The following is a 22,225-nucleotide window of genomic DNA, read 5'->3' on the forward strand; positions in this document are numbered from 1 at the left end:
AGATATGCTTTCTTACATGAATTGTAGAGCTATAGATATTTAGAAAATAACGATATGATATGGGTAGTGATAAAATTTAAGTGAAGCATTTAATTAAAAATCTATCCATACTTTTTTTGAGTTATGTTAATTATACTTTTAACTTATTACATGTTCATTCTGATGCTTTGTTTTTTATTTACAGAATATTTTCACAAATCACACTCTGGATATAAATGTAAGGTGGCTTGCTGTGCTGTATTTTAAAAATGGAATTGATCGCTACTGGAGACGTGTAGCACCTCAGTAAGTTCCACCTCTTCCCCCCCTCAGTGTCATCCTTTTCAAATTCAAGGAGGTATAAGACTGTTATCTGTTAATCTTCATTCTTTATGTGAAAGAATTCATTTGTGCTTACTTCAGCAGCACATGTACTAAAATTGGAACAGTACAGAGATTAACACGCTCCCTGCTCTAGGATGATATGCAGATTTGTGATGTGTTTGATATTTAAAAGAAAAAAAGTGTGTTAACTACTGAAGAAGAAAAGTGTTCTACGTAGTTAATTACAAATCAACATCTATAATACTGCCTTTTTCTGTGAGTTTTTTTTTCCCCATGGGCATAGGGTTTGTGGATTTCTCATTGGCCTTCTGTCTTAGAGGATCTCTGATTTTATGGGCACAAAGCAAATGCTGAATTAATGAATCATGTTCAGAAATTTCCTTTTTTTTAAAGGAAGTACAAGGCTTGAATTCTGGAAAATGTCATTGAGAAGGAACTTCCAGGTCATTTCTGAGCCAACTGATGTTAATTCTCTAGTCTTCTGCATAATTGCCTCTGTGGTGGAAATTGGGTAGTATATATTTGTAATCTCATCAGATTCAGTTGTAACTTCTCTTTACGTGGTTAAGTGAACAAATTTTTCTTAATAGTTAATTACATGTTATATAATTGATGGAAAGACAGTGTAGACTGGACCCAGGAATTTGTTGGATAGAAAATAGTGAACTTTGCCAAAGGAGTAACATAGTCTTTGTCCTCCAGTAGATGGCACCACAACTCTGTAGTTTTTATATTTATAAGCCCCTTTTTAAAAAAAGTTGAATACCTCATAGTGCTTGTAAAATATGCTCTTGAATAATATTGGAAGTAACTAGAGTATTTTAAGGCTACATTTAGGATACTATAGTATAAATCAAACCCTTCTCTTCTTATTTTAGAATTAATTCATAATTTTGAGAGAAATGGAGTGTTTAGTGATGAGAAATTTTGTATGTTGTTGAGTTGTAGGAAACAATGCAACAAGATATGTTTCTACTGCTATGTCCAGTTAAATTTTATATGTACCCTAAAATTCATTTTGTTTTACTAGTTATATGAAGAATATGGTTATAAGTGACTGTCTTGGATGGGAGAGTAAATTTATAATTAAATATTTCAGATTGTACTTTCATGTAAAGAATTAGAAACTGGAATTTAAATTTTAAAAGTTAAGGGAGATATCTTATAATAAGTAGTTAAACCCCAAGCTGTCTCTTTTAGTGATATATTGAGATACAAGATAGAAAGGAGATGAATGTACTTAGGCAGCAAGGATGCTAAGAATGTAAAACAGGGAGCAAAGATTAGTTATCAAACTCATTTAAATTTCAGACACTTAAAAAAAAAAAACTGTGTTCCTATCTAAGTTCCTTCTTATAGTTTCTGTTCTTACCACTGTTGGCACAGAATGATTAATTTAAGCTTATATCATTACTATGTAAAATGCAATTCTTACTGGGTCCTAATTAATTAGATACTATCCAATTTCTGCTTGGGATATAGTCTGAATTCATCTAATGATAACAAGTGCATAAAGTTGAAGGTGGAATGCTAACTCTTATTGTAGAATTGCTAAAAACATGAGATTTCTCAGGTTAATGGCTTGTTTTCTTTAATAGTTATATAGTTTAATACAGTTGCATATAGTTACATGAAAACTGTTGAACCTGGCTTCTTGACATAGGAGAAAACTTGAATTTCAAGCTTGAATCAAAACATTATAGGAGGGGCTTCCCTGGTGGCGCAGTGGTTGAGAACTGCCTGCTAATGCAGGGGACACGGGTTCGAGCCCTGGTCTTGGAGGATCCCACATGCTGCGGAGCAACTGGGCCCGTGAGCCACAACTACTGAGCCTGCGCGTCTGGAGCCTGTGCTCCGCAACAAGTGAGGCCGTGATAGTGAGAGGCCCGCGCACCGCGATGAAGAGTGGCCCCCACTTGCCACAACTAGAGAAAGCCCTACGCACAGAAATGAAGATCCAACACAGCAAAAATAAATAAATTAATAAACTCCTACCCCCAGCATCTAAAAAAAAAACAAAAAAAACATTATAGGAGAAAACATTGTTTCAGGGATTTGATTGATAGAAGGAAGCTATTAAAATTGAAAAGTGCAGCATAGTTATAAAAAGATTAGAGAGATCATTTTTATTTTATTTACTTTTTTGTGATACACAGCCCTTGTATTACTTGACATTATAAACATATCAGAAATAAACAATCGTAACAATGTAGCATTTTTCAAAAATAAACAGATCAACAAAACTGAAGAAAAAGTCCAGAAGATGCATGTACATGTAAGTATTTTGTACATAATAAAGAACATATTTCAAATTAGGATGGAAAGATGCGGTCTTCAATGTTGCTATTTAGAGCCTTATCTCTGCTTCACAACAGTGAAGTAAAAGTTTAATTGTAAAAAACTCAAAACATAAAGATATCTAAAGAAAATACAGGTTAATATGTATATAATTTGGTGTCGCAGAAGCTAAGCTTAAAGTCAAAGAAAGAAACCATAAAGGAGACCTACCTATATTCCAATAAATAGAATAAAGGGACAATAGATTAGAAAAAGTAGATAAATCTCAAAGATGGAATTCATTTGGCTAATAAATATATTTTAAATTGTTTAAATCATTAGTAGTCAAAGTTTTTCCAATTTAGGCAATGAGAAGATCACACCTGTTGAAATGGCATATATTAAAAAGAATGTAGGGGGCTTCCCTGGTGGCAGTGGTCAAGAATCCGCCTGCCAATGCAGGGGACACGGGTCCGAGCCCTGGTCCAGGAAGATCCCGCATGTCGCGGAGCAACCAAGCCCGTGAGCCACAGCCACCGAGCCCCCACGCCTAGAGCCCGTGCTCTGCAACAAGAGAAGCCCGTGCACCACAACAAAGAGTAGCCCCTGCTTGCCCCAACCAGAGAAAGCCTGCGCGTAGCAACAAAGACCCAATGCAGCCAAAAATAAATAAATAAATTTTTTTTTTTTTAAACAAAGGAATGTAACGTGCAGTCCTGAAGAGCGCACACTGAACCTTTGCCAGAGGGATTATATATGGCCACCACCATTAGGGAGAGCACATTGGGAATATACATTAAAAAGACTGGAAATGTACATATTCCTCACCAAAAAAATTCCCCATCAAAAATTTACCTTGCGGAAATAATCAAACAACTGTATAATGTGTATGCAATGTTTGTTGTTGATAACAGGAAAAACAAATCTAGAAACAATTTAAAAAATCAGGTAACTAAGTGTTAAATTACGTCATTAAAGCATGAGCTAATAATTATGTCATCTAAATTTTCACATATAAATATGAGAAATAAATTTATGACAGAGCTTAAGAGATCATTTTTGTATTAAAAAGTGTGTGTGACACACTTCTCAGAAGGAGAGAATTAAGGAGTAAAAGAAAGGCAGAGAAAGAAATTGAATGGATAAAAGGAGTTATCTCAGGATGATAGGATTCTAGGGTTTTTATTTCTATCTGCACTATTTCTTTTCTGATGATTATAAAGTGAGCATGTGTTTCTTAATAAAAATAATAAAAGCTATAGAAAGTTGTGAGGAAAACAATCTGAGAATAAGGAGGCAGAAAATATACAAAATTTTTAGTTAATGAAGAAACAAAACATCTAAAGAATGTAGTTAATTTAATTTTTCAAATTGTGCGTTCTCTTCATATTTTGTATGACATTATCTGCTATGCAATTTAGAATATGTGCTATTAAGTTACAGAAGAATTGTATAACTGATAGGGATTCAACATCGTATTTATAATACTGCAAGGCATTGTTGCAAGAAATGTTATAAATTTGTATGTTTCTGTGTCATGTATGACATAAAACCAAGCAACCCAAAAGATTTAACAATGGTATTTGAATCATATTTTCTAAGAGATAATTTAAATCCACATGACGATAAAATATGAATTACTAATTTTATGAAGAGAGTGATTGTTTCCATGAAATTAGAAATGCTTATATTTGATTCAAATAATTAAGCAAAAAATGAAAACATTCTTTTTAAATGTAAATAGATTATTTGAAGAATTGAGTTGAAGCATCATATCAAGAACTATTTTTTTTAATGTATCAATATTGGTTTATTTTTTTCTCATAATTTTTTAAATTCAAACAGAAAGTTACAAAAATTATAATCATCCTCATCAGTTCACTCAGTCCCATGTAATTAATGTTTTTTTCATCTTGATCTTCTGTTAGCCCTTTTATGAATTCATCAGTTTTCCATTAGAGTTCTGAAAATGCTTATCTTATTCATTCAGTTCAGCAGTATAGTCAGTTACCAGAAACCTGTGCTTGTCAGAGTCTTTTCCATGAATTCCTTGAAGATGAAACCCTTTTTTTTTTTTTTTTTTTGCGGTACGCGGGCCTCTCACTGTTGTGGCCTCTCCCGTTGCGGAGCACAGGCTCCGGACGCACAGGCTCAGCGGCCATGGCTTACGGACCCAGCTGTTCCGTGGCATGTGGGATCTTCCCGGACCGAGGCATGAACCCATGTCCCCTGCATCGGCAGGCGGATTCTCAACCACTGCGCCACCAGGGAAGCCCGATGAAACCCTTTTATAGGAACATTTTTGCAAAAGCATTAGAGTACACCCAGAACTGTCTATAAATGACAAAAGACTTAAAAATGACCACGGTTAAAGATTTGATGAAAGTTCATAATAATGCAGTTGACAAGGAAATTTAGTTATTTCTGAGATATACATTTTAAAATAATAATTAGAATTTTGACGTATAACATTATACCAGAACATATAAGATTTTTAGGAATTTCAAGTAATGTCTAAAACATTTATATTAACATATTTCCATACAAATAACCCAAAGAAAGTTTAGTATAGTTTTTTTTAAATTTTTAAATTTTTTATTAATTTTTTTTATATAGTAGGTGAGATCATTTTTAATGAGAAAGCATAGAATTGTATTGGGCTTTAACTCCTTTTGCCTAAATGTTTATTTTTTAAATTGAAGTTTAATTGACATATATGAGTTTCAGATATATAATATAATGATTCAAAATTTGTATGTATTGTGAAACGATCACCACCATAAGTCTAGTTAACATCTGTCACCATACATAGTTAGAGAATTTTTTTTCTTGTGATGAGTTATAAGATTTACTCTTTTAGCAACTTTCAAATACACAGTACAATATTACTAAGTGTAGTTGCCATGCTGTACATTACATTCCCGTGACTTCTTTACTTTATAACTGGAAGTCTGTACTTTTATACTCCCTTCACCTGTTCCACATGCCCCCCCATGTTTATCTTAATCTTCTCATTTGTTTACTAATCTTGAGCAAGTCACTGTTAAGATTAAAAAAAAATTTTATTGAAGTGTAGTATGTAACATACTTAAAAAGTACACAAACGAAGGGTACAGTTTGAATGTTTGTAATGTGACCACATCCATGTTAACTACCACTCAGAACTAATCTAGAACTAGCACGCCAGAGGCTTCCTTTCTGCCCTTTCACAGTCACCTATATGTCCTCCTCAAAGATCTGACATTGCTCACCATAGACTAGTTTTACCTTAGATTAGTTTCATACAAATGGAAACCTTACAGTATGTTCTCTTTTGTGTCTGACTTTTGTTTTTTTTCTGGTACACGGGCCTCTCACTGCTGCGTCCCCTCCCGTTGTGGAGCACAGGCTCCGGACGCGCAGGCTCAGCAGCTATGGCTCACGGGCCCATCCGCTCCGCGGCATGTGGGATCTTCCCGGACTGGGGCATGAACCCGTGTCCCCTGCATCGGCAGGCGGACTCTCAACCACTGCACCACCAGGGAAGCCCTGTGTCTGACTTTTATTCAGTTTTATATTTGTGAGATTTATCCATGTAGTTGCATGGGACAGTAGTTTGCTCTTTTATGTTTTATAACGTCCCATTTTAGGAACATACCACCATTATCTGTCCATTCTGCTGTTGATGGGTATGAAGGTTGTTTCTAGTTTTTGACTATTAAAAATAAGGCGGCTTTGAAAAATCTTTTGCATGTCTTGTTGCATATAAGTTTGCATTTTATTGTCATTTATGGTTAGGTGTATGTTCAGCTTTAGTAGATACTGTCAATTAGTTTTCCAAACTATTTGTACCAGTTTGTCCTTCCACTAGTAGCATGGGCGTTGACATTTGCTACACATTCTCACCATACTTGGTCTGATCTGTTTCATTTTAGTCATGCTGGTGTGCTTGGTAATTTTTGCATTTTCCTGATAAACAATGAGTACCTTTTTCGTATACTTATTAGTCATTTGGAAATCCTCTTTATGAAGGGCTTTCCATTTGCACATCTAAAAAAATTGGATTATCTTATTGATTTATGGGACTTTATATATATATTTGGATATAAGTCCTTTGTTGAATATATATATATTGAAAATATCTTCTATTTTGTGACTTGCCTTTTCACTTACTTGCTGGTATCTTTTGATGAAGTTCGTAATTTTAATGAAGTTCAATTTAGCTACCTTTCTTTTTATAATTAATTCTTTTGGGATCTGTTTACAAAATTTTTGCTCAACACAAAGCCATGAAAATATTCTTTTTTCTGCTAGAAGCTTTGTTTTTTACTTTTCACATTTTGGTGTATGTCTGTGTGATTTCTGTGTAAACTTACACTTTCTGTGTAAGTTATAGTTGTGAAGTAGGGGCAGCACCATGTATTTTTCCCCAGTAGCATTTCAGTGGTTCCCTTGTTATAAATCAGGCACTTTATACATATGGATCTGTTTTTGGATTCTCTATTTTGTCCTGTTGGCCTATTTTTCTATCTTTGCTTTAGGTATTGTACTTTATAAGGCTTGATGTACTTTTGATTACTGTTTTGAATTTAATTTACTGTTCTTTTTTTAGTTTTTTGAAATGGAAGCTTAGATAATTGATATTCAGTTTTTCTTTATATGCATTTAAAACATTAAGGCTTTTTTGTAATCATGGCTTTAGTTCAGTTTCACAAGCCTTGCTTGATATGTAGTATTTTCATTACCATTCATTCAAAAATATTTTTAAAATTCCCCTGTGATTTCTTTTTAGACCCATAGGCTAATTAGAAGTACTTCACCTAATTTCCAAACATGTGCGGCTTTTTGTTGTTGTTACTGATTTCATTCTTTGAAATGTGTTGTCTTGTTTTAGATCCCATCATATGGTATTTTGGTAAATGTTTTATATGCACTTGAAAGGAAAGTATGTTTTGCTGTTGTGGATTATAATGTTTTACATATCAGTTCAAATTTGTTAATTATGCTATTGAAGTCTTCTGTGTTACTGATTTTGAGCTACCTTTTCCATCAGTTACTGAGAGAGGTATGTTAATATCCAAATATCACTCCAATCTCTGCCTTCATTTTTACATAGTGTTATTTTCAAGTATCTTCTCTGTGTCTCTGTCCAAATTCTTCTCTTCCTATAAATGGCACCAGTCATTGGATTAGGGCCCATGCTAATCCAATATGACCTCGTTTTAACTTGATTGCATCTGCAAAGCCCTTAATTCCAAATAAGGTCACATTCACAGGTATATGGGGTTAGGACTTGAACATAGCTTTTGGAGGGTTTGGGGAGGGGTACACAATTCAACTCAACAGACGCTTTAAAACATTTTTTTAAAAAATTGTATGCAACTTTTTTTTTTTTTTTTGCGGTATGCAGGCCTCTCACTGTTGTGGCCTCTCCCGTTGAGGAGCACAAGCTCCGGGACGTGCACGGGCCCAGCCGCTCCACGGCATGTGGGATCTTCCCAGACCGGGGCACAAACCCGTTTCCCCTGCATCGGCAGGCGGACTCTCAACCACTGCGCCACCAGGGAAGCCCTATAGCAGATTTTTTGGGGGATGATTCATCCAGTGCCAGCTACTCTTATCATAGCCAGAATGGAAAACCTTAAAATCAGGTCTTTAAAATTTAATTTTAAAATAAATAAAACCATTCATATAGTTCAAAATTCAAAATATATACAATCTTATACAGATGGATAGTCTCCGTCTCTTTCCTTTTGCTATCTAGTTTCCTTCCTCATTTGCAGTCAGACTTATTAGTATCGTGTTTATTCTTTTCAGACATGTAAAATGAGAGATTTTAAACTAGTTGATTTCTAGTAATTCTTCCATCCCAAATATTCTCTGATTCCTGATCCCTTTCCACATAGAATTTTGTAAAAGAAGTCAGTGTAAGACTAATATTTACTCATAGATTTTTTAAAGACCGTCATTAATTTTTTGGTAGGCAACTGTTTTTATATCAATAGAAGGAAACATCAAAATATCACGTTCTTTACTCTGGATTTATCTTATTTCCTATTGCTTACTGTTTTGTGCTTCCTATTTATTCAGTTGTGAAGGAATTTTGTGCTTTTGTATTACCTGATGTGTCAATATACAAGTAATGGAAATAATTCTGTTTAATTACCAAAACAATCAAGGACACATTGTTTGGAAGACTTTTTATTGCTAAAATTCTCAGTCGTGCTTACCTGCATTCATTATTAGGCAGCATTCTCTTGCATAACAAATATATCTTTTTACAGTGCTCTCTCAGAGGAGGAGAAATCTACATTGCGTGCAGGGCTAATCACCAACTTCAATGAACCAATAAACCAGGTCTGTGAGGAAATGAGTGCCAACTATTCTTTCTTTTCCCTTAGTTTTTGCTTCTTTTCCAAACTAACTTTGTTTCTTGGCGTTAAAAATAAAATCTTATAATGTTCATTTGTGATGTTTATACACATTTCTCTGATGGTTTTTTAATTTTTAGATCCAAGTCTACCTGTTAAGAATTTTGATTAGATTTGGCTGTTGATGATTTAAAACTCAGAAGTCATTTGAAGATAGATATACTTGTATATTTTTTAACTTCTTCAGTTTTTGAGCCAATATTGAAAGCACATCTCTATATATTAATTATAGAAGTTAATTTAGCACTCCCATCCCCCTCCCCCTAAACTACAGGATGGCTTCTGGTTTTTGTCTGTTTCCTTCATCACATTTGAAGTTCTCACTACTCTGTGGGAATTGAATTTTTCTTTCCCTTATAGTGAGATTTTTCTTTTAAGAATAAAATAAGTTTGCTTATGATACAAAAATTATTTTTCCAAGTTACTACTATTTCTTACATTTGATTCTTTAATTTAATCAAAGCACACTGTATTAGGTGGTGTATCCAATGCAGTTTTATCTAAACCTATTTAAATGATCTGAGTTTTTTGCTGTGCATTTCTTCAACTGAGGGAGATGAGGGAAGATGGAGAGGAACAGAGTTACTTTCCGTGGGGCAGGAGGTGGTTGAGGGGTCAGGGTCTTGGGTGATTGAGGGGTAAACCATTGCTTAGGTGTTCTGTCAGCCAGAATTTGTGAAACTGATCTGAACAAATATTATGTAAATACCTAATATTGATGTTCATTTCTACTCTGAGGTCATTGGTTCTCAAAGTTTGCATTCTTAGAACTTCCTTATACTGCTAAAATAAAACACGAAATGGTTATATATGTTGATATTTATTGTGTTAGAAATTAAAATTGAGAAATCTAAAAAACTATTATTCTTTAACATAAGTAGAATTTAAAAAAGTGAACAATAGCTATTTCCCCAAACAATAAATATTTAATGAGAAGAGTAACATTGTTTGGCATTTTTGCCTATCTCTTTAGTGTCTGGCTATTTAAAAGAAGATATGTAGATTTTCAAATATATCTGCTATTTACAATGTTGTGATATTATTTTGGCAGAAGCTATGTGATGAAAATCTAGCTTCACACCGGTACGTTATTGGGAAAGGGAGGACCTCACAGAAAGGATCCTAGGCCCCCTAGGGATCCATAGATCACACTTTGAGAACTACTATCTTAAGCAGTTGTTCAGTGAAATCTTACTCATTTTTGTTAAATGTATAATTAACCAAAAAGGTAATTTTCAACTATGAATGCATTCCTTATCTATTGCTTTAATTTCGTATGTTTATTTCTGAAGATTAATTTTTTTTCCTTTAGATTGCAACTCAGATTGCTGTGCTGATTGCAAAAGTTGCTCGATTGGACTGTCCTAGACAGTGGCCTGAACTGATTCCCACTCTTATAGAATCTGTCAAAGTACAAGATGATCTTCGACAGCACAGAGCGTTGCTTACCTTTTATCATGTTACCAAGACCCTGGCGTCTAAACGACTGGCTGCTGATAGAAAACTGTTTTATGATGTAAGTAATTTAACAAAGAATTTGATAATGAAAACTGTGCTACTTGTATTAAAAGGTGTGTAATTTTACCTCTAAATATCTTATTGAAGGATTATTAATTCTTTCTAATTGACCTCAAAAGGTTCATACTAATAGATAACACCCAAAAGGTTTTAAGCTGGTTAGTGATATGACTGGTAAGGTCACTTAGTTGCCAATGAGGGGGAAAAATTGGTGGAGAACAGTCTGAAGGCAAAGAGACTGGTTTGAGGCTATCTGAAGTTGTTCAGATTCGATGATAAAGCTCTTAAATGAAGCAGCCGTAAAGAGAACATTTAGAAGCATGTGGAGTTGAAATTTAGGAAGTTACAATTGACACGCCTGGGTAATCGGTGGATGTAGGAAGGAGTCTGACATGACTGAGGGCGTCTATAGGTGTTTTAGCACCATTTGTTGAAAAAACTTTACCTTCTCTATTCAGTTGCTTTGGTGCTTTTGTTTGTATTTCACTGTTTTGAACTACCAGAACAGTGATTTTCATATTATTCAACCTAACATTTTGAACTGTACCAGATAACAGTGGGAGTCTCCAAGTGTTTTTAAGTGTTCTTGCTTACCTTTGTGAATCCTCACTTTGAGGATATGGCTTGGGAATTTGCATTTTTGATAGGTTCCCCAGTTGATTCTTTTTTTTTTTTGTGGTACGCGGGCCTCTCATTGTTGTGGCCTCTCCCGTTGCAGAGCACAGGCTCCGGGTGCGCAGGCTCAGCGGACATGGCTCATGGGCCCAGCCGCTCTGCGGCATGTGGCATCTTCCCGGACAGGGGCACGAACCCATGTCCCCTGCATCGGCAGGTGGACTCTGAACCACTGCGCCACCAGGGAAGCCCTCCCCAGGTGATTCTTAATACACCAAAGTTTAAACCAGAACCACATTATGTTCTCTTTATTTTTAACCCAGTAGGTTTAAATAGCCAATTTTCTATTTATCTGAGGATATTGAGTGTAAGAAATTCTTTTTGTTAAAGGTTGCTTTTAAAATCCTTGTCAGTTTTGCTTAATATCTAACAAGGACTACAGAAACGGACATTTTATCTTCTCAAGTCTCTCTATGAATTTCTTGTTGATTTTTCTCACCTTTATCCCCATCTTAGGCCCCTTCAATATCTTTTATATAGACGTTTTCCAAAATCAAATGTGTAGAAGATTCTGGGTTATAGTTACTCTGTAGTAGTGAAGGGTCCCCTTCTATAGAAGTCTTACTTCTTAGTTTGACTTTCTGAAGTTGTACTCTCTTAATGTGTTGCCTCCTTGGTTTTCAGATATAATTTATATTTAGCCTAGTCAGGCTCTACAAATTGTTTCTAAACTAGCCTTAGTCTGTATAGCTTGTTTGCGTTAGCTTCCTGTCCACTTCAACTTTCTTGCTTGGTTTTCTTGTAGTGTGAGGCTATTTCTTCTCCATATAAAATGAAATATAGGTCTCCTTAGCATCTTGTACTTACTTCCAGCAGAGTATTTATTACACTGTACATTGCATTGTAATTACATTATAATTGTTGACTTACCTTTTTGAGATCCACCACACTGAATTTTATGAGGGCGGACTGTAGCTCTTATTGTTACAGTCCTACTATCCAGCCCAGGAGAATGCACATCAGTGGATGGTGCTCAGTAACTGTTAAATGAATAAATGGTAAAAGAAGAGATTTGTTCTTAGATACCTTCTAGATTTCAAAGTGGTATAGTGCAAAACTTCAAAAAGCAGGAGTTTGAGGAGCATATACAAAACTCAAGATACCGGGAAGAAATAATTCAGCTTAGCACCTTTCATTCTGGAATGGAGTATCGGAACCTGGAAACATGGAGCACAGTAGGGACTAGGAGGGGAGTCTTGTCTCATGGGGTTGGGGAACAAGATGTGTACTTTAATTGAAGGTAGCGTGTGTGGGAATATACTATTACAAAGAGCAAGTTTGCTAGTTAATAAAGCAACTCCTATTATTTCGGTAATCTGAAGTGTGGGGAAATCTTCCTTTTAATAATGTGTTTACTTTATTGTTAAGATGGTCTTCATGTACTAAATTAGTTTCCCACCTAAAATTAAGTGTAAGGTCATAGTTGAGCTAGTTGGTATGGCAAAGTAGTGCAGTGTGCACTTAAAACCCTTCCTTACTGCTCTGCGTGCCCCAACAATTTCTATATCTTGTTTTCCCTCCACGTTAAAATAAGTCTTTTTCAGGGGTGACAAACTACAAAATCAGCAGTGGAGAGAAAATTGCTTTGCAGTTACAAAATTGAGCTTGATTTGACACAAAGAGGATTCATTTTCTAGAAAATCATAAGCTTTTCATACAAACCTGAATATAAAAAAGTTGGCATTAAGTACAGTTAAAATCTAAAGTCTACAAAAGCAAGGGATTTAAGGTACAGATAGTAATTCTAATGTACTTGTAAATGTATTAACCAAATAATACCTTGTAGACATGATGTGTAACCCACAAAGGTTTATGCTATGGTAAATGAAGTAATCTGAAACTCAAAAAAGAAGAAAAGATATTTTGAAAGCAAGTGTATTTCACTTGTGTTTAGAAATATGGGTTAACAAGTATGAGAAGACCTGGTTTCCAGTGAAGAATGTTTCTTTGTACTGAGCAGCTTTGGAATTTTGAGTAAGACATTTAAACTTTATGATTCTTTAAAATTTTCTTTCAATTCTAAAGTTGTGTGATTCTGAGAATTTATAATCTTTATTATTCCAAGTGAATCTATACAAACACCATTAAAGTTTTGAGATGGAAATCTTAGTTATGGTGTAATTTAAATATCAATTTTGCGTTTTTGTTTTTGTTTTTTTTTTTGTGGTATGCGGGCCTCTCACTGTTGTGGCCTCTCCCGTTGCGGAGCACAGGCTCCGCATCCACAGGCTCAGTGGCCATGGCTCACGGGCCCAGCCGCTCCGCGGCATGTGGGATCTTCCCGGACTGGGGCACGAATCCGTGTCCCCTGCCTCGGCAGGCGGACTCTCAACCACTGCGCCACCAGGGAAGCCCCAATTTTGCGTTTTTAATCACTGTTTTTTCTAGAAGCCAAGACCTTTGTACATTTAGTTTTATTTTTTTTGTATTTTCTTAGCATACAGTTAAGTTCTTGACTTACTGACTTTATTGGATACTTTTCTGTGGAATTTTGGCATACAACCAGTTATATCGTTTTCTTAATTAAGAAAATTTCAAATATACTCTAGTTGAGAGAACAATACAACAACCCCCATATATTCTTCACTCATATTTAACAGTTCTTAAGGAGCTGCCACGTTTACTTTTCCTCTTTTCTGGAGCAAATCTTAATGTGTCATTTCATCCAATAATATTTATAGAGTATGAATCTCTAAAAAGGACATTTTCCATAACCAGTTTTTATTATGAATTTTTTAAGTTTGGATGTTAGGAATTAATCTTAAATTCTTCTCCCTGAGAGTAGGTCAGCAGATATTGTTTGCCTGTTGTGTACGAGAGATATGTAAGGTACTGAAGGAGATGAAAGAGACAAATAGTCGTCTCTTGACATTCATTGGGAAAGGCATAAGACACAAACCCTCAAAGTTCATTTAGTAATTTATTAAAATCTGCCACAGAAGAAAACTAAATACTGTATTACATTGTTATTATAGTCAAAGCTAACATTTAGGAAAATATAAAAAACTGAAGGGTTTATGATGAATAATGTTCCCACTAACAGCATATATATTATTTGCATGGTGAAGATAAAACTGTGTGGCAAGGTGAAGTCAGGTTACAATACTACCAAAGAGTCTTCCTGATGAGTTACTGTTTTCTGAATAAACTAACAAAACAGAACCACATAGTTATTTGAGATGGGTTGGTTAGTATAAGCTCACTCAGCCTCGTAAAAGAGATTTTCATACTTAACTTCTTATAAATTTATAATTTCATGATGTGGTCCTTAGGGAAAATTCCCAAATAGTTGAAGTTATGAATGTTAAGTTTGAGAATGCCAAGGTGCCACTTATATGGTATAGCTTGAACCTCCAGGAAATTTACAAAATAGTGAAATTTATTTAAAAGATAAATGTGTTTATAAGCAAATCATCAAGTAGGTTAAATTCATTTTGTTTTCAGTTTCGTTTGGCTGATTTTAAATGCCAAGTACTGATTAAATGCTGATTCTAGATCTCGTCTCTTGCTCTGCCAAATTCAAATTGGCTTTTAATCACGTTGTTTAAAGAGTGACTCCTATAATACACAAAGGGTCATCTCTGCTATGAGCCTGTATGGGGACTTAAGAGCGCGTGTGTGTGTGTGTGTGTGTGTGTGTGTGTGTGTGTGTGTGCGCGCGCGCGCACTCATGCATGCATGCATGTGAGTCTAGGCTTATATAAATATGAGGAAACTTTTGGTGGGAAGTTTTAATGGAGGAGAGAGTCAAGGTGACTAGCTTGATCAAAAAAAAAAAGCTATGCACTAAACAGAAGAGGAGATTTTGAGTATAGCATGGTGCTTATCCTTTCTGGATGGTTCACAAGGACTCTTGTCTGGGTCCTAGGAAAAGGGACTCTTGAAGCATTGCCGATTTATGCTTTGTTTTTTGCCCATCTCTATCTGTCTGACAAATATTTGAGTTCCTACTCTGCCAGTCACTGTATTGGATGCCTGAAATGCAGCTGTGAACAAAGGCAGGATCCCAAATGGAGAGGAGGGTAGTTTCACTTCCTCCTTCCTCATATTGAGATCATATTCTGTATACCTGAGAGCATTGTCTAGACATCAGTAGCTAAGGACAGCCTTATGGCTGTTGCTAGGATTCGAGGACTTGAGGGATCTGGAAGATGGGCCACAGTGACCTTCCTGGGCCTGAGGTGTACCAGTGGCAAGTTTGAGAACAAAATAAAAATTAGATTTTACTTAAAAAATATGTAGGTAACAGATGTTACAGGTCTTTAGGAATGTCCTTCATTGAAAGTTAATATCAATTGAGAGACATTGGCACTTTGGAAATTGTTTTTGTAACCTTATAATCCACCAAAGCTTCTGGCCTGACACATTTGGGTAGTTTGATATATATGCATGTCATGGTTAAGTGGAAACAAATTTATATTTAAATATTAAGGAAAAAGCTGACTACTACTAAAGTAACTACCTTTTTTTGTTACAAATGTGTGGATGTTTTAAGAGTTACTTGTGAATTTTTTAAACATATAGAAAAATAAAGAAAAAATATTAACTGCCATATACCCATAACCTAGATTTAGCAGTTAACATTTCACTGTTTTTGCTTTATTGCTTTTTCTAAGATATTTTAAAGTAATTTAAAGATTTCACGATATTTTATTACTAAATACTTGAGTATTCATTTGTAAAAAGATAGATTTATTTTTTTAAAGGTTAAAAGAAAATTTTCAACTGACAGTTTACTGATTTAGTAGACTTTTTTTTTTTTTTGTGGTACTCGGGCCTCTCACTGTTGTAGCCTCTTCCGTTGCAGAGCACAGGCTCCGGACCTGCAGGCTCAGCGGCCATGGCTCACGGGCCCAACCGCTCCGCGGCATGTGGGATCTTCCCGGACCGGGGCACAAACCCGTGTCCCCTGCATCAGCAGGCGGACTCTCAACCGCTGCGCCACCAGGGAAGCCCCTAGTAGACTTTTATTCAACTATTCATGGGTCAGGCAGCATCCAGTCTAGCAGATAGGAGCTCCAAAGAGCTGTACAAGCTGAAAGAGTTTTTTGTACGAAAGTGAGCAGGAACAAGGAAGCTAGACTGGGAATTAGCTGAATAGCTAAATCAGAGTTATTTTCCTCATATGGAGCAAAGAGAAGTCTTAGAGCTGGGTCAGGTAACTTGTGTTGAGCAGGCAGGCACTGATTGGTTGACCTAGACCTGCCTTTTCTGGGAGAGCCCAGCATAGAACCTTAGTTCTAAGTTTTGGTTTGCTGCTATGGGGCTTAGCATGAGTGATTCCATCTTGAGCCTAATCTGGTTACTTAGCATGTATAATCATTTAACTTTTATCATACTTGACACACGTAAAACTAGTGATTTAATATGATGTAATACTTCTAGCCACTTTTCTACGTTGTTCTTAAATATGTTTACAGGTGGTGTGTTTGAGCCAGAAAGATGAATATGGCAGGTACATAGCATTTGATCATGTTTCTTAAGTGTCTGTTTTTTTGGCCACACCATGCAGCTTGTGGGATTTTAGTTCCCTGACCAGGGATTGAACCTGCACCCTTGTCAGTGAAAGTGCGGAGTCCTAACCAATGGACCGCCAGGGAATTAATTCCTTCTTAGGAGCCTTTTTAAGTTAGAGTAGTATTCTCTCTTTTTCTTTTTTTATTGGTGCACCATTGACATGTTGAAACATTTTTTGGTTATCTTTTTTTTTTTTAATATTTATTTATTTGACTGTGTAGGGTCCTAGTTGTGGTGCACGGGCTCTTTGTTGCAGCACACGGGCTTCTCTCTAGTTGTGGCATGTGGGCTCCAGAGCGCCCGGGCTCAGTAGTTGTGGTGCACAGGCTTAGTTGCCCCCGCGGCATGTGGGATCTTAGTATCCTGACCAGGGATTGAACCGGTGTCCCCTGTTTTGCAAGATGGATTCTTAACCACTAGACACCAGGGAAGTCCCTATCTTGTTGATTAGAGTTAGGTTAAGCAGGTTTTGAAAGCTCCAGTTTGTGGATAATATTCATTGCCCCACTGTTAGTGATGAATTACAAGACTTTGATTTAAACATTTTTGGTGCTCACTTTTCTTAGGGGAAAATTGTGAGGACAGTGGTCCTGAGGCTAAAAAAGTTTAAGAATATTTAAAATGCTAAAAGAAATAAAACTTCCTGTAATGTTTTGCCTTTGATATTCAAGGAGTCAAGTCTGTGTGCTTCTACAAAGTTGCTAAGCAGTCAGTGGGTGGCACTGTTTCTTCTGGTTTAGAAAAAGAAAAATGCAAGTATTTGGGATTTTCATGAACTACGACCTAAAATGTTTCATTAAATAATTTATTTTTATATTGTCTAACTGAATATCCCCTACCCCTTCTACATTTTTGAGAATAAAATGTAGAATATTTTTATCCCTCCTATTTGTGCTTTATTATTACTTTCTCTTTTCCAGATGAGCCTTTTGTGACCATGTATCAGTTGGTATTTTCTGGAGCAGATAGAAGCTTGTGGAGGGCTTGTGTTTACAGGATAGTTAGCAGTATTCCGTCCCAAATTCTTGTGGTTTCTTCCTTCTTTGTCTGTCTCCTTCCTTTTACCCTTGGGCTGAAAGTGTAGTGCTATTGCTGCTTCATTCCAGCCATCGCTGTTTGTGCAGAGCCCTTTTGTAGGCTAGCTAAAAAGAATTATGAATTGTCGCGTAATAGATGCCTAATGCCTAAACTAGGTGCTTAGCTCCAGAACTGGAGTGTGAAACAAAGAAGAATATTAAAGTTTTTTCATACTACTCTTTCTTTCTTGATTTCTGTCACAAATGCTATATGTCTACACACTAAAAACAATGACCAAAGCAATAGGGGCTGGATGACTCCAGTCCAGGTTGTGGAATGCCCCATTGCTGGGAAGCCAATTCTGGACTGTAACTAAGTGGTATTATATTCTGCAGCTCTCTTCTGGGGGAGAGAGTTAGGGGTGAGATAGGATACTTTATACCTTATCAGATTCCAGGAGGCCATGAGAAACCATCTAACAGAGGAGATAGGGAGGTGAGCAGGAGATTGGTGTTCTAGCAGTTGCTTACAAGCCTTTCATCCTCTTGTGTTCCAGGAGGATCACAAGATGTTCTGCCAATACTCGGATTAGCTGAGGTTTAAGCCTTTGCCTATGTAGATATGTGCAGTTTCCAAGGGGTATGGTGAAGCTGCTTCTCTATACCTGGACGCACAGACCATTAAGATTACTGAATTAAAATAACAGAAGTGGAATTTGCTTTTTCATAGAAATATTTATAGGATTGCATTTCTGACTGGTTTCTGATGCCTGACCACATTAGTAAATACAGTGTTTAATTAGTTGATATGACATATCTCAAATAAGAAAAAATCATTCTGAAGTGTACTAATGATAACTAGTCATATGCACTTATGTATAATTTTATTTAAAGAAGATTGCCATGTAGGCTCAGGTGGTTTGCTCTTAGACCTTCTGGAAAAAAATTGAAGATACCACTGGAAGGTGGTTCTCAGTGTGAGTCAGGTTTTTAAATACTGGGACATATTAGGCTAGTGGCCTGACAAGTGATGTGGTTTGTTATGTTCTTGGCTTTAAATACCCAAGACCATATGGGTAGAATTGGCAGAACACAGAAATTTAACTCCTTTGTATTCTTAGTATATTGATTTATCTGATAAACTCAGTGACAGTTCTGTTTTTAAAGCTGAGTGTTACAACTATTAGTGGAAGAAAAAAAAGTAAAAATAGGAAATATCAGACTGCAATGCAGGCATTAGGCTAAGCAGTGTTTCAAGAAACTAATATTTGGGGGGGAGGGCATGTGTGTGTGTGTTCTTAGCAGCAGCCAATGTAAACTATACTTACTGCTGTGCCTTGTGACTAAAAAAAGTTTAAAATGTTGCTGTAAGTGATTCTTGACTATTTTAAATCTCATTGAAAATGTGTGCTCAGTTTTAAAACCAAAACGTATTACTACGTAGGTCTAATTGATTACTGAAATCTGTAATAATATTGTGACCAAATTTGTTGATATCTTTGCAGTTAGCTTCTGGAATTTATAGTTTTGCCTGCTCTCTTTGGAATCACCACACAGACACATTCCTTCAACAAGTTTCTTCTGGCAATGAAGCTGCAGTTCTAAGTTCACTAGAACGAACTCTACTATCATTGAAAGGTACTATTAAACTTGACATGCTAATTTTTGAAACAACATACCTCAGAATAGTGGCCGAATAGTTTATCTGTATGGACTTTCTGTTTCCAGTTGCACTGGTGGAAGAATAAGGCGTTAATAGTTCCCTCAGAGACAAGGGCTCTTGTAGTTTGCTTTTCTTTTGTAAGAATAGCTCTTCCTCTACGCTAATTGATGAGAGCACACATAGTTCAGATGGATAGCTTTAAGTTATATTCACATTACTGGAGTTTCATGGCTCTGAATGCATACCTTTCAAATACTTGCACTTCTTTTTTGCTTCATTTCTCATTCTGGGCTGCTACCATTATTATTGTCATGTGACTTTCCTAAACTTCTGTCCCCAAGGCTTATTAGTTGAGCTCTATCTCCCAGCTCTCTTTTCCCTGAGAACTCATCTTTCTTGTTTGTATCTTAGGCTCACTTGGATTTTAGAAGGTGCTTGTTGGGGTGCTATCCTGGCCTGTGTTTTCCTATGCTTTGTTTATAGGCATTCCCTTAGCATAAATCTCTATCACCTTTCCTGAGCTGAGCTTATCTTGATGCATGTATTCCGAGGTTCATTTCCTTTCTAAAACATTCACCATCATTTTATTCTCTTTGTCTTCCTTCTGTTCTGGTTGCTGAGGCTCTTTTATCTTGTGTTTCTTAGTTTGAGCTCAAGCAACCTTTATTTCTTTCTTACTGCAGCTCATTTTGCATTCTCTGTTTTATTTGTAAACCTTTTTATCATACTCACCTTAGTACCTTACAATGGCACTACTCCAGTGCATCACTTACATTGATAAGATAGTGGATGCACAAACCCCAAACTGTCAACACATTTTGGGGAACCTTGTGGACAGATTATTTTAAAGGACTGTTGACATGTAAAATCCAATCCATTGTACAGGTGGTTTTACAAGTGAATGGAGATGGTTTTGCCAACATTCTTGAGGAAGACATTAAAAGGCCTTAGAAATGTTTACACAGAAAGAATTAGAGAAACTGATACAAGATTAGATACATAAAGCAGTGTGTAAGTACTGTATTTAATGATTAAGGAATTTTCATGAATCTTTTTGATTGTAGAGTCTTTTTGTCTCACTGACTTCAAAGCCTAACTCCTGACACAAATGATGCTGTTCTACTCTACATTAGCCTGCTTTAGGCTTTTCGATATCACAGCATCTCAAGGTCTTAGATACACATTAGCATTTCTAAGGCATCCTGACCTGGAAAAATCTCATAGCATTTTCCTTAAAATACTTGTTCTGTCAAGCTGTAAATTTCTTTGCTTTTATGACTTAAATACTTAGGACTAGAGCTTTTGTCACATGTAATCTTTGCATTTATACCTGTGTACATTTAGTATCCTTTAGACAGGCATATGTTCATTACTTCATTCATCATATTTATAGGTAGGTGCTTGGTTCTGGGGAGACAGATATAATAAAATGGTTATACAAGTACATGTAAAATGACATCTGTGACGGGGGGCCTTACAATGTTATGATGATTGATAATAAGGTCAGAAAAGACTTCCCCTGAGAAACTGATGTTTGAACTAAAATCATAAAGTATAAATGGAAGTTAACTAGGTGATAAAGGGAGAAAGAAAGCACTGTCCCAGATAGTGTAGACCAAGGTCCTGTGGTGGGAAAGATCTTGTCCAGGGTAAGGGATTCAGCTTGAGCCCTATTTTCTCCTATTATGGTGCAGTAACTTGAGTTGTATATAATTGAGGGTATGAAACTGAAGGTCTTTAGACATTTGCATTCTAAGCCTAATTTTAATACACTGACTTTATTAACTTTTTATTGAAGTTTAATTGATTTACAATGTTGTATTAATTTCTGGTGATTCAGAAAAGTGATTCACTTACACACACATACACACATTTTTTTTCATATTCTTTGCCATTATGATGTATTACAGGATGTTGAATATAGTTCCCTGTGCTATATATATAGTAGGACTTTGTTATTCATCTGTTTTGTATATAGTACTGATAGTGTGTTTCTGCTAATCTCAATTCCTAATTCATCCCTCCCCGACCCCCTTCCCTTTTGGTAAGTATAAGTTTGTTTTCTATGTCTGTGGGTCTGTTTCTGTTTTGTAAATAAGTTCATTTGTGTCATATTTTAGATTCCACATGTAAGTGATATCATATGGTATTTGTCTTTCTCTTTCTGACTTCACTTAGTATGATAATCTCTAGGTCCATCCGTGTTGCTGCAAATGACATTATTTCATCCTTTTTTATGGTTGAGTAGTATTCTGTTGTGTGTATATACCACATCTTCTTTATCCATTCATCTGTCGATGGACATTTAGGTTGTTTCCATGTCTTGGCTATTGTAAATAGTGCTGCTATGAACATTGGGGTGTATGTATCTTTTCGAATTATGGTTTTCTCCAGATATATGCCCAGGAAGGGGATTGCTGGATCATATGGCAACTCTAGTTTTTTAAGGAACCTCCATACAGTTCTCCTTAGTGGCTGTACCAATTTACGTTCTCACCAAAAGCGTAGGGGGGTTCCCTCTTCTCCACAACCACTCCAGCATTTATTACTTGTAGACTTTTTTCAAAAAAATTTATTTATTTATTTATGGCTGTGTTGGGTCTTTGTTGCTACACACGGGCTTTCTCTAGTTGCAGCGAGTGGGGGCTACTCTTCGTTGCTGTGCGCGGGCTTCTCATTGCAGTGGCTTTTCGTTGTGGTGCATGGGCTTCAGTAGTTGTGGCACCCAGGCTCAGTAGTTGTGGTTCACAGGCTCTGTAGTTGTGGCTCACAGGCTCTAGAGTGCAGTCTCAGTAGTTGTGGCACACAGGCTTAGTTGCTCTGCA

At 36.1% G+C, this 22,225-nt stretch overlaps 1 protein-coding gene and 1 non-coding gene across 2 annotated transcripts in view; both read left to right on the plus strand.

The window, feature by feature from the left end:
• Positions 1-22,225, plus strand: part of IPO11 (importin 11) — a 179,041-nt gene that overhangs the window by 4,408 nt on the left and 152,408 nt on the right. The window contains exons 2-5 of the mRNA XM_065873437.1: positions 185-285; positions 8,865-8,937; positions 10,324-10,527; positions 19,243-19,375. Of these exons, the coding sequence (XP_065729509.1) occupies positions 185-285; positions 8,865-8,937; positions 10,324-10,527; positions 19,243-19,375 (511 nt within the window). The remainder of the gene's footprint in view (positions 1-184; positions 286-8,864; positions 8,938-10,323; positions 10,528-19,242; positions 19,376-22,225) is intronic.
• LOC136121747 (U6 spliceosomal RNA) lies at positions 390-493 on the plus strand. The gene has a single exon (XR_010655766.1). It is a non-coding gene; the product is annotated as a U6 spliceosomal RNA (small nuclear RNA).

Source organism: Phocoena phocoena, chromosome 3 (assembly GCF_963924675.1).
Source record: "Phocoena phocoena chromosome 3, mPhoPho1.1, whole genome shotgun sequence".
Lineage (NCBI taxonomy): Eukaryota > Metazoa > Chordata > Mammalia > Artiodactyla > Phocoenidae > Phocoena > Phocoena phocoena.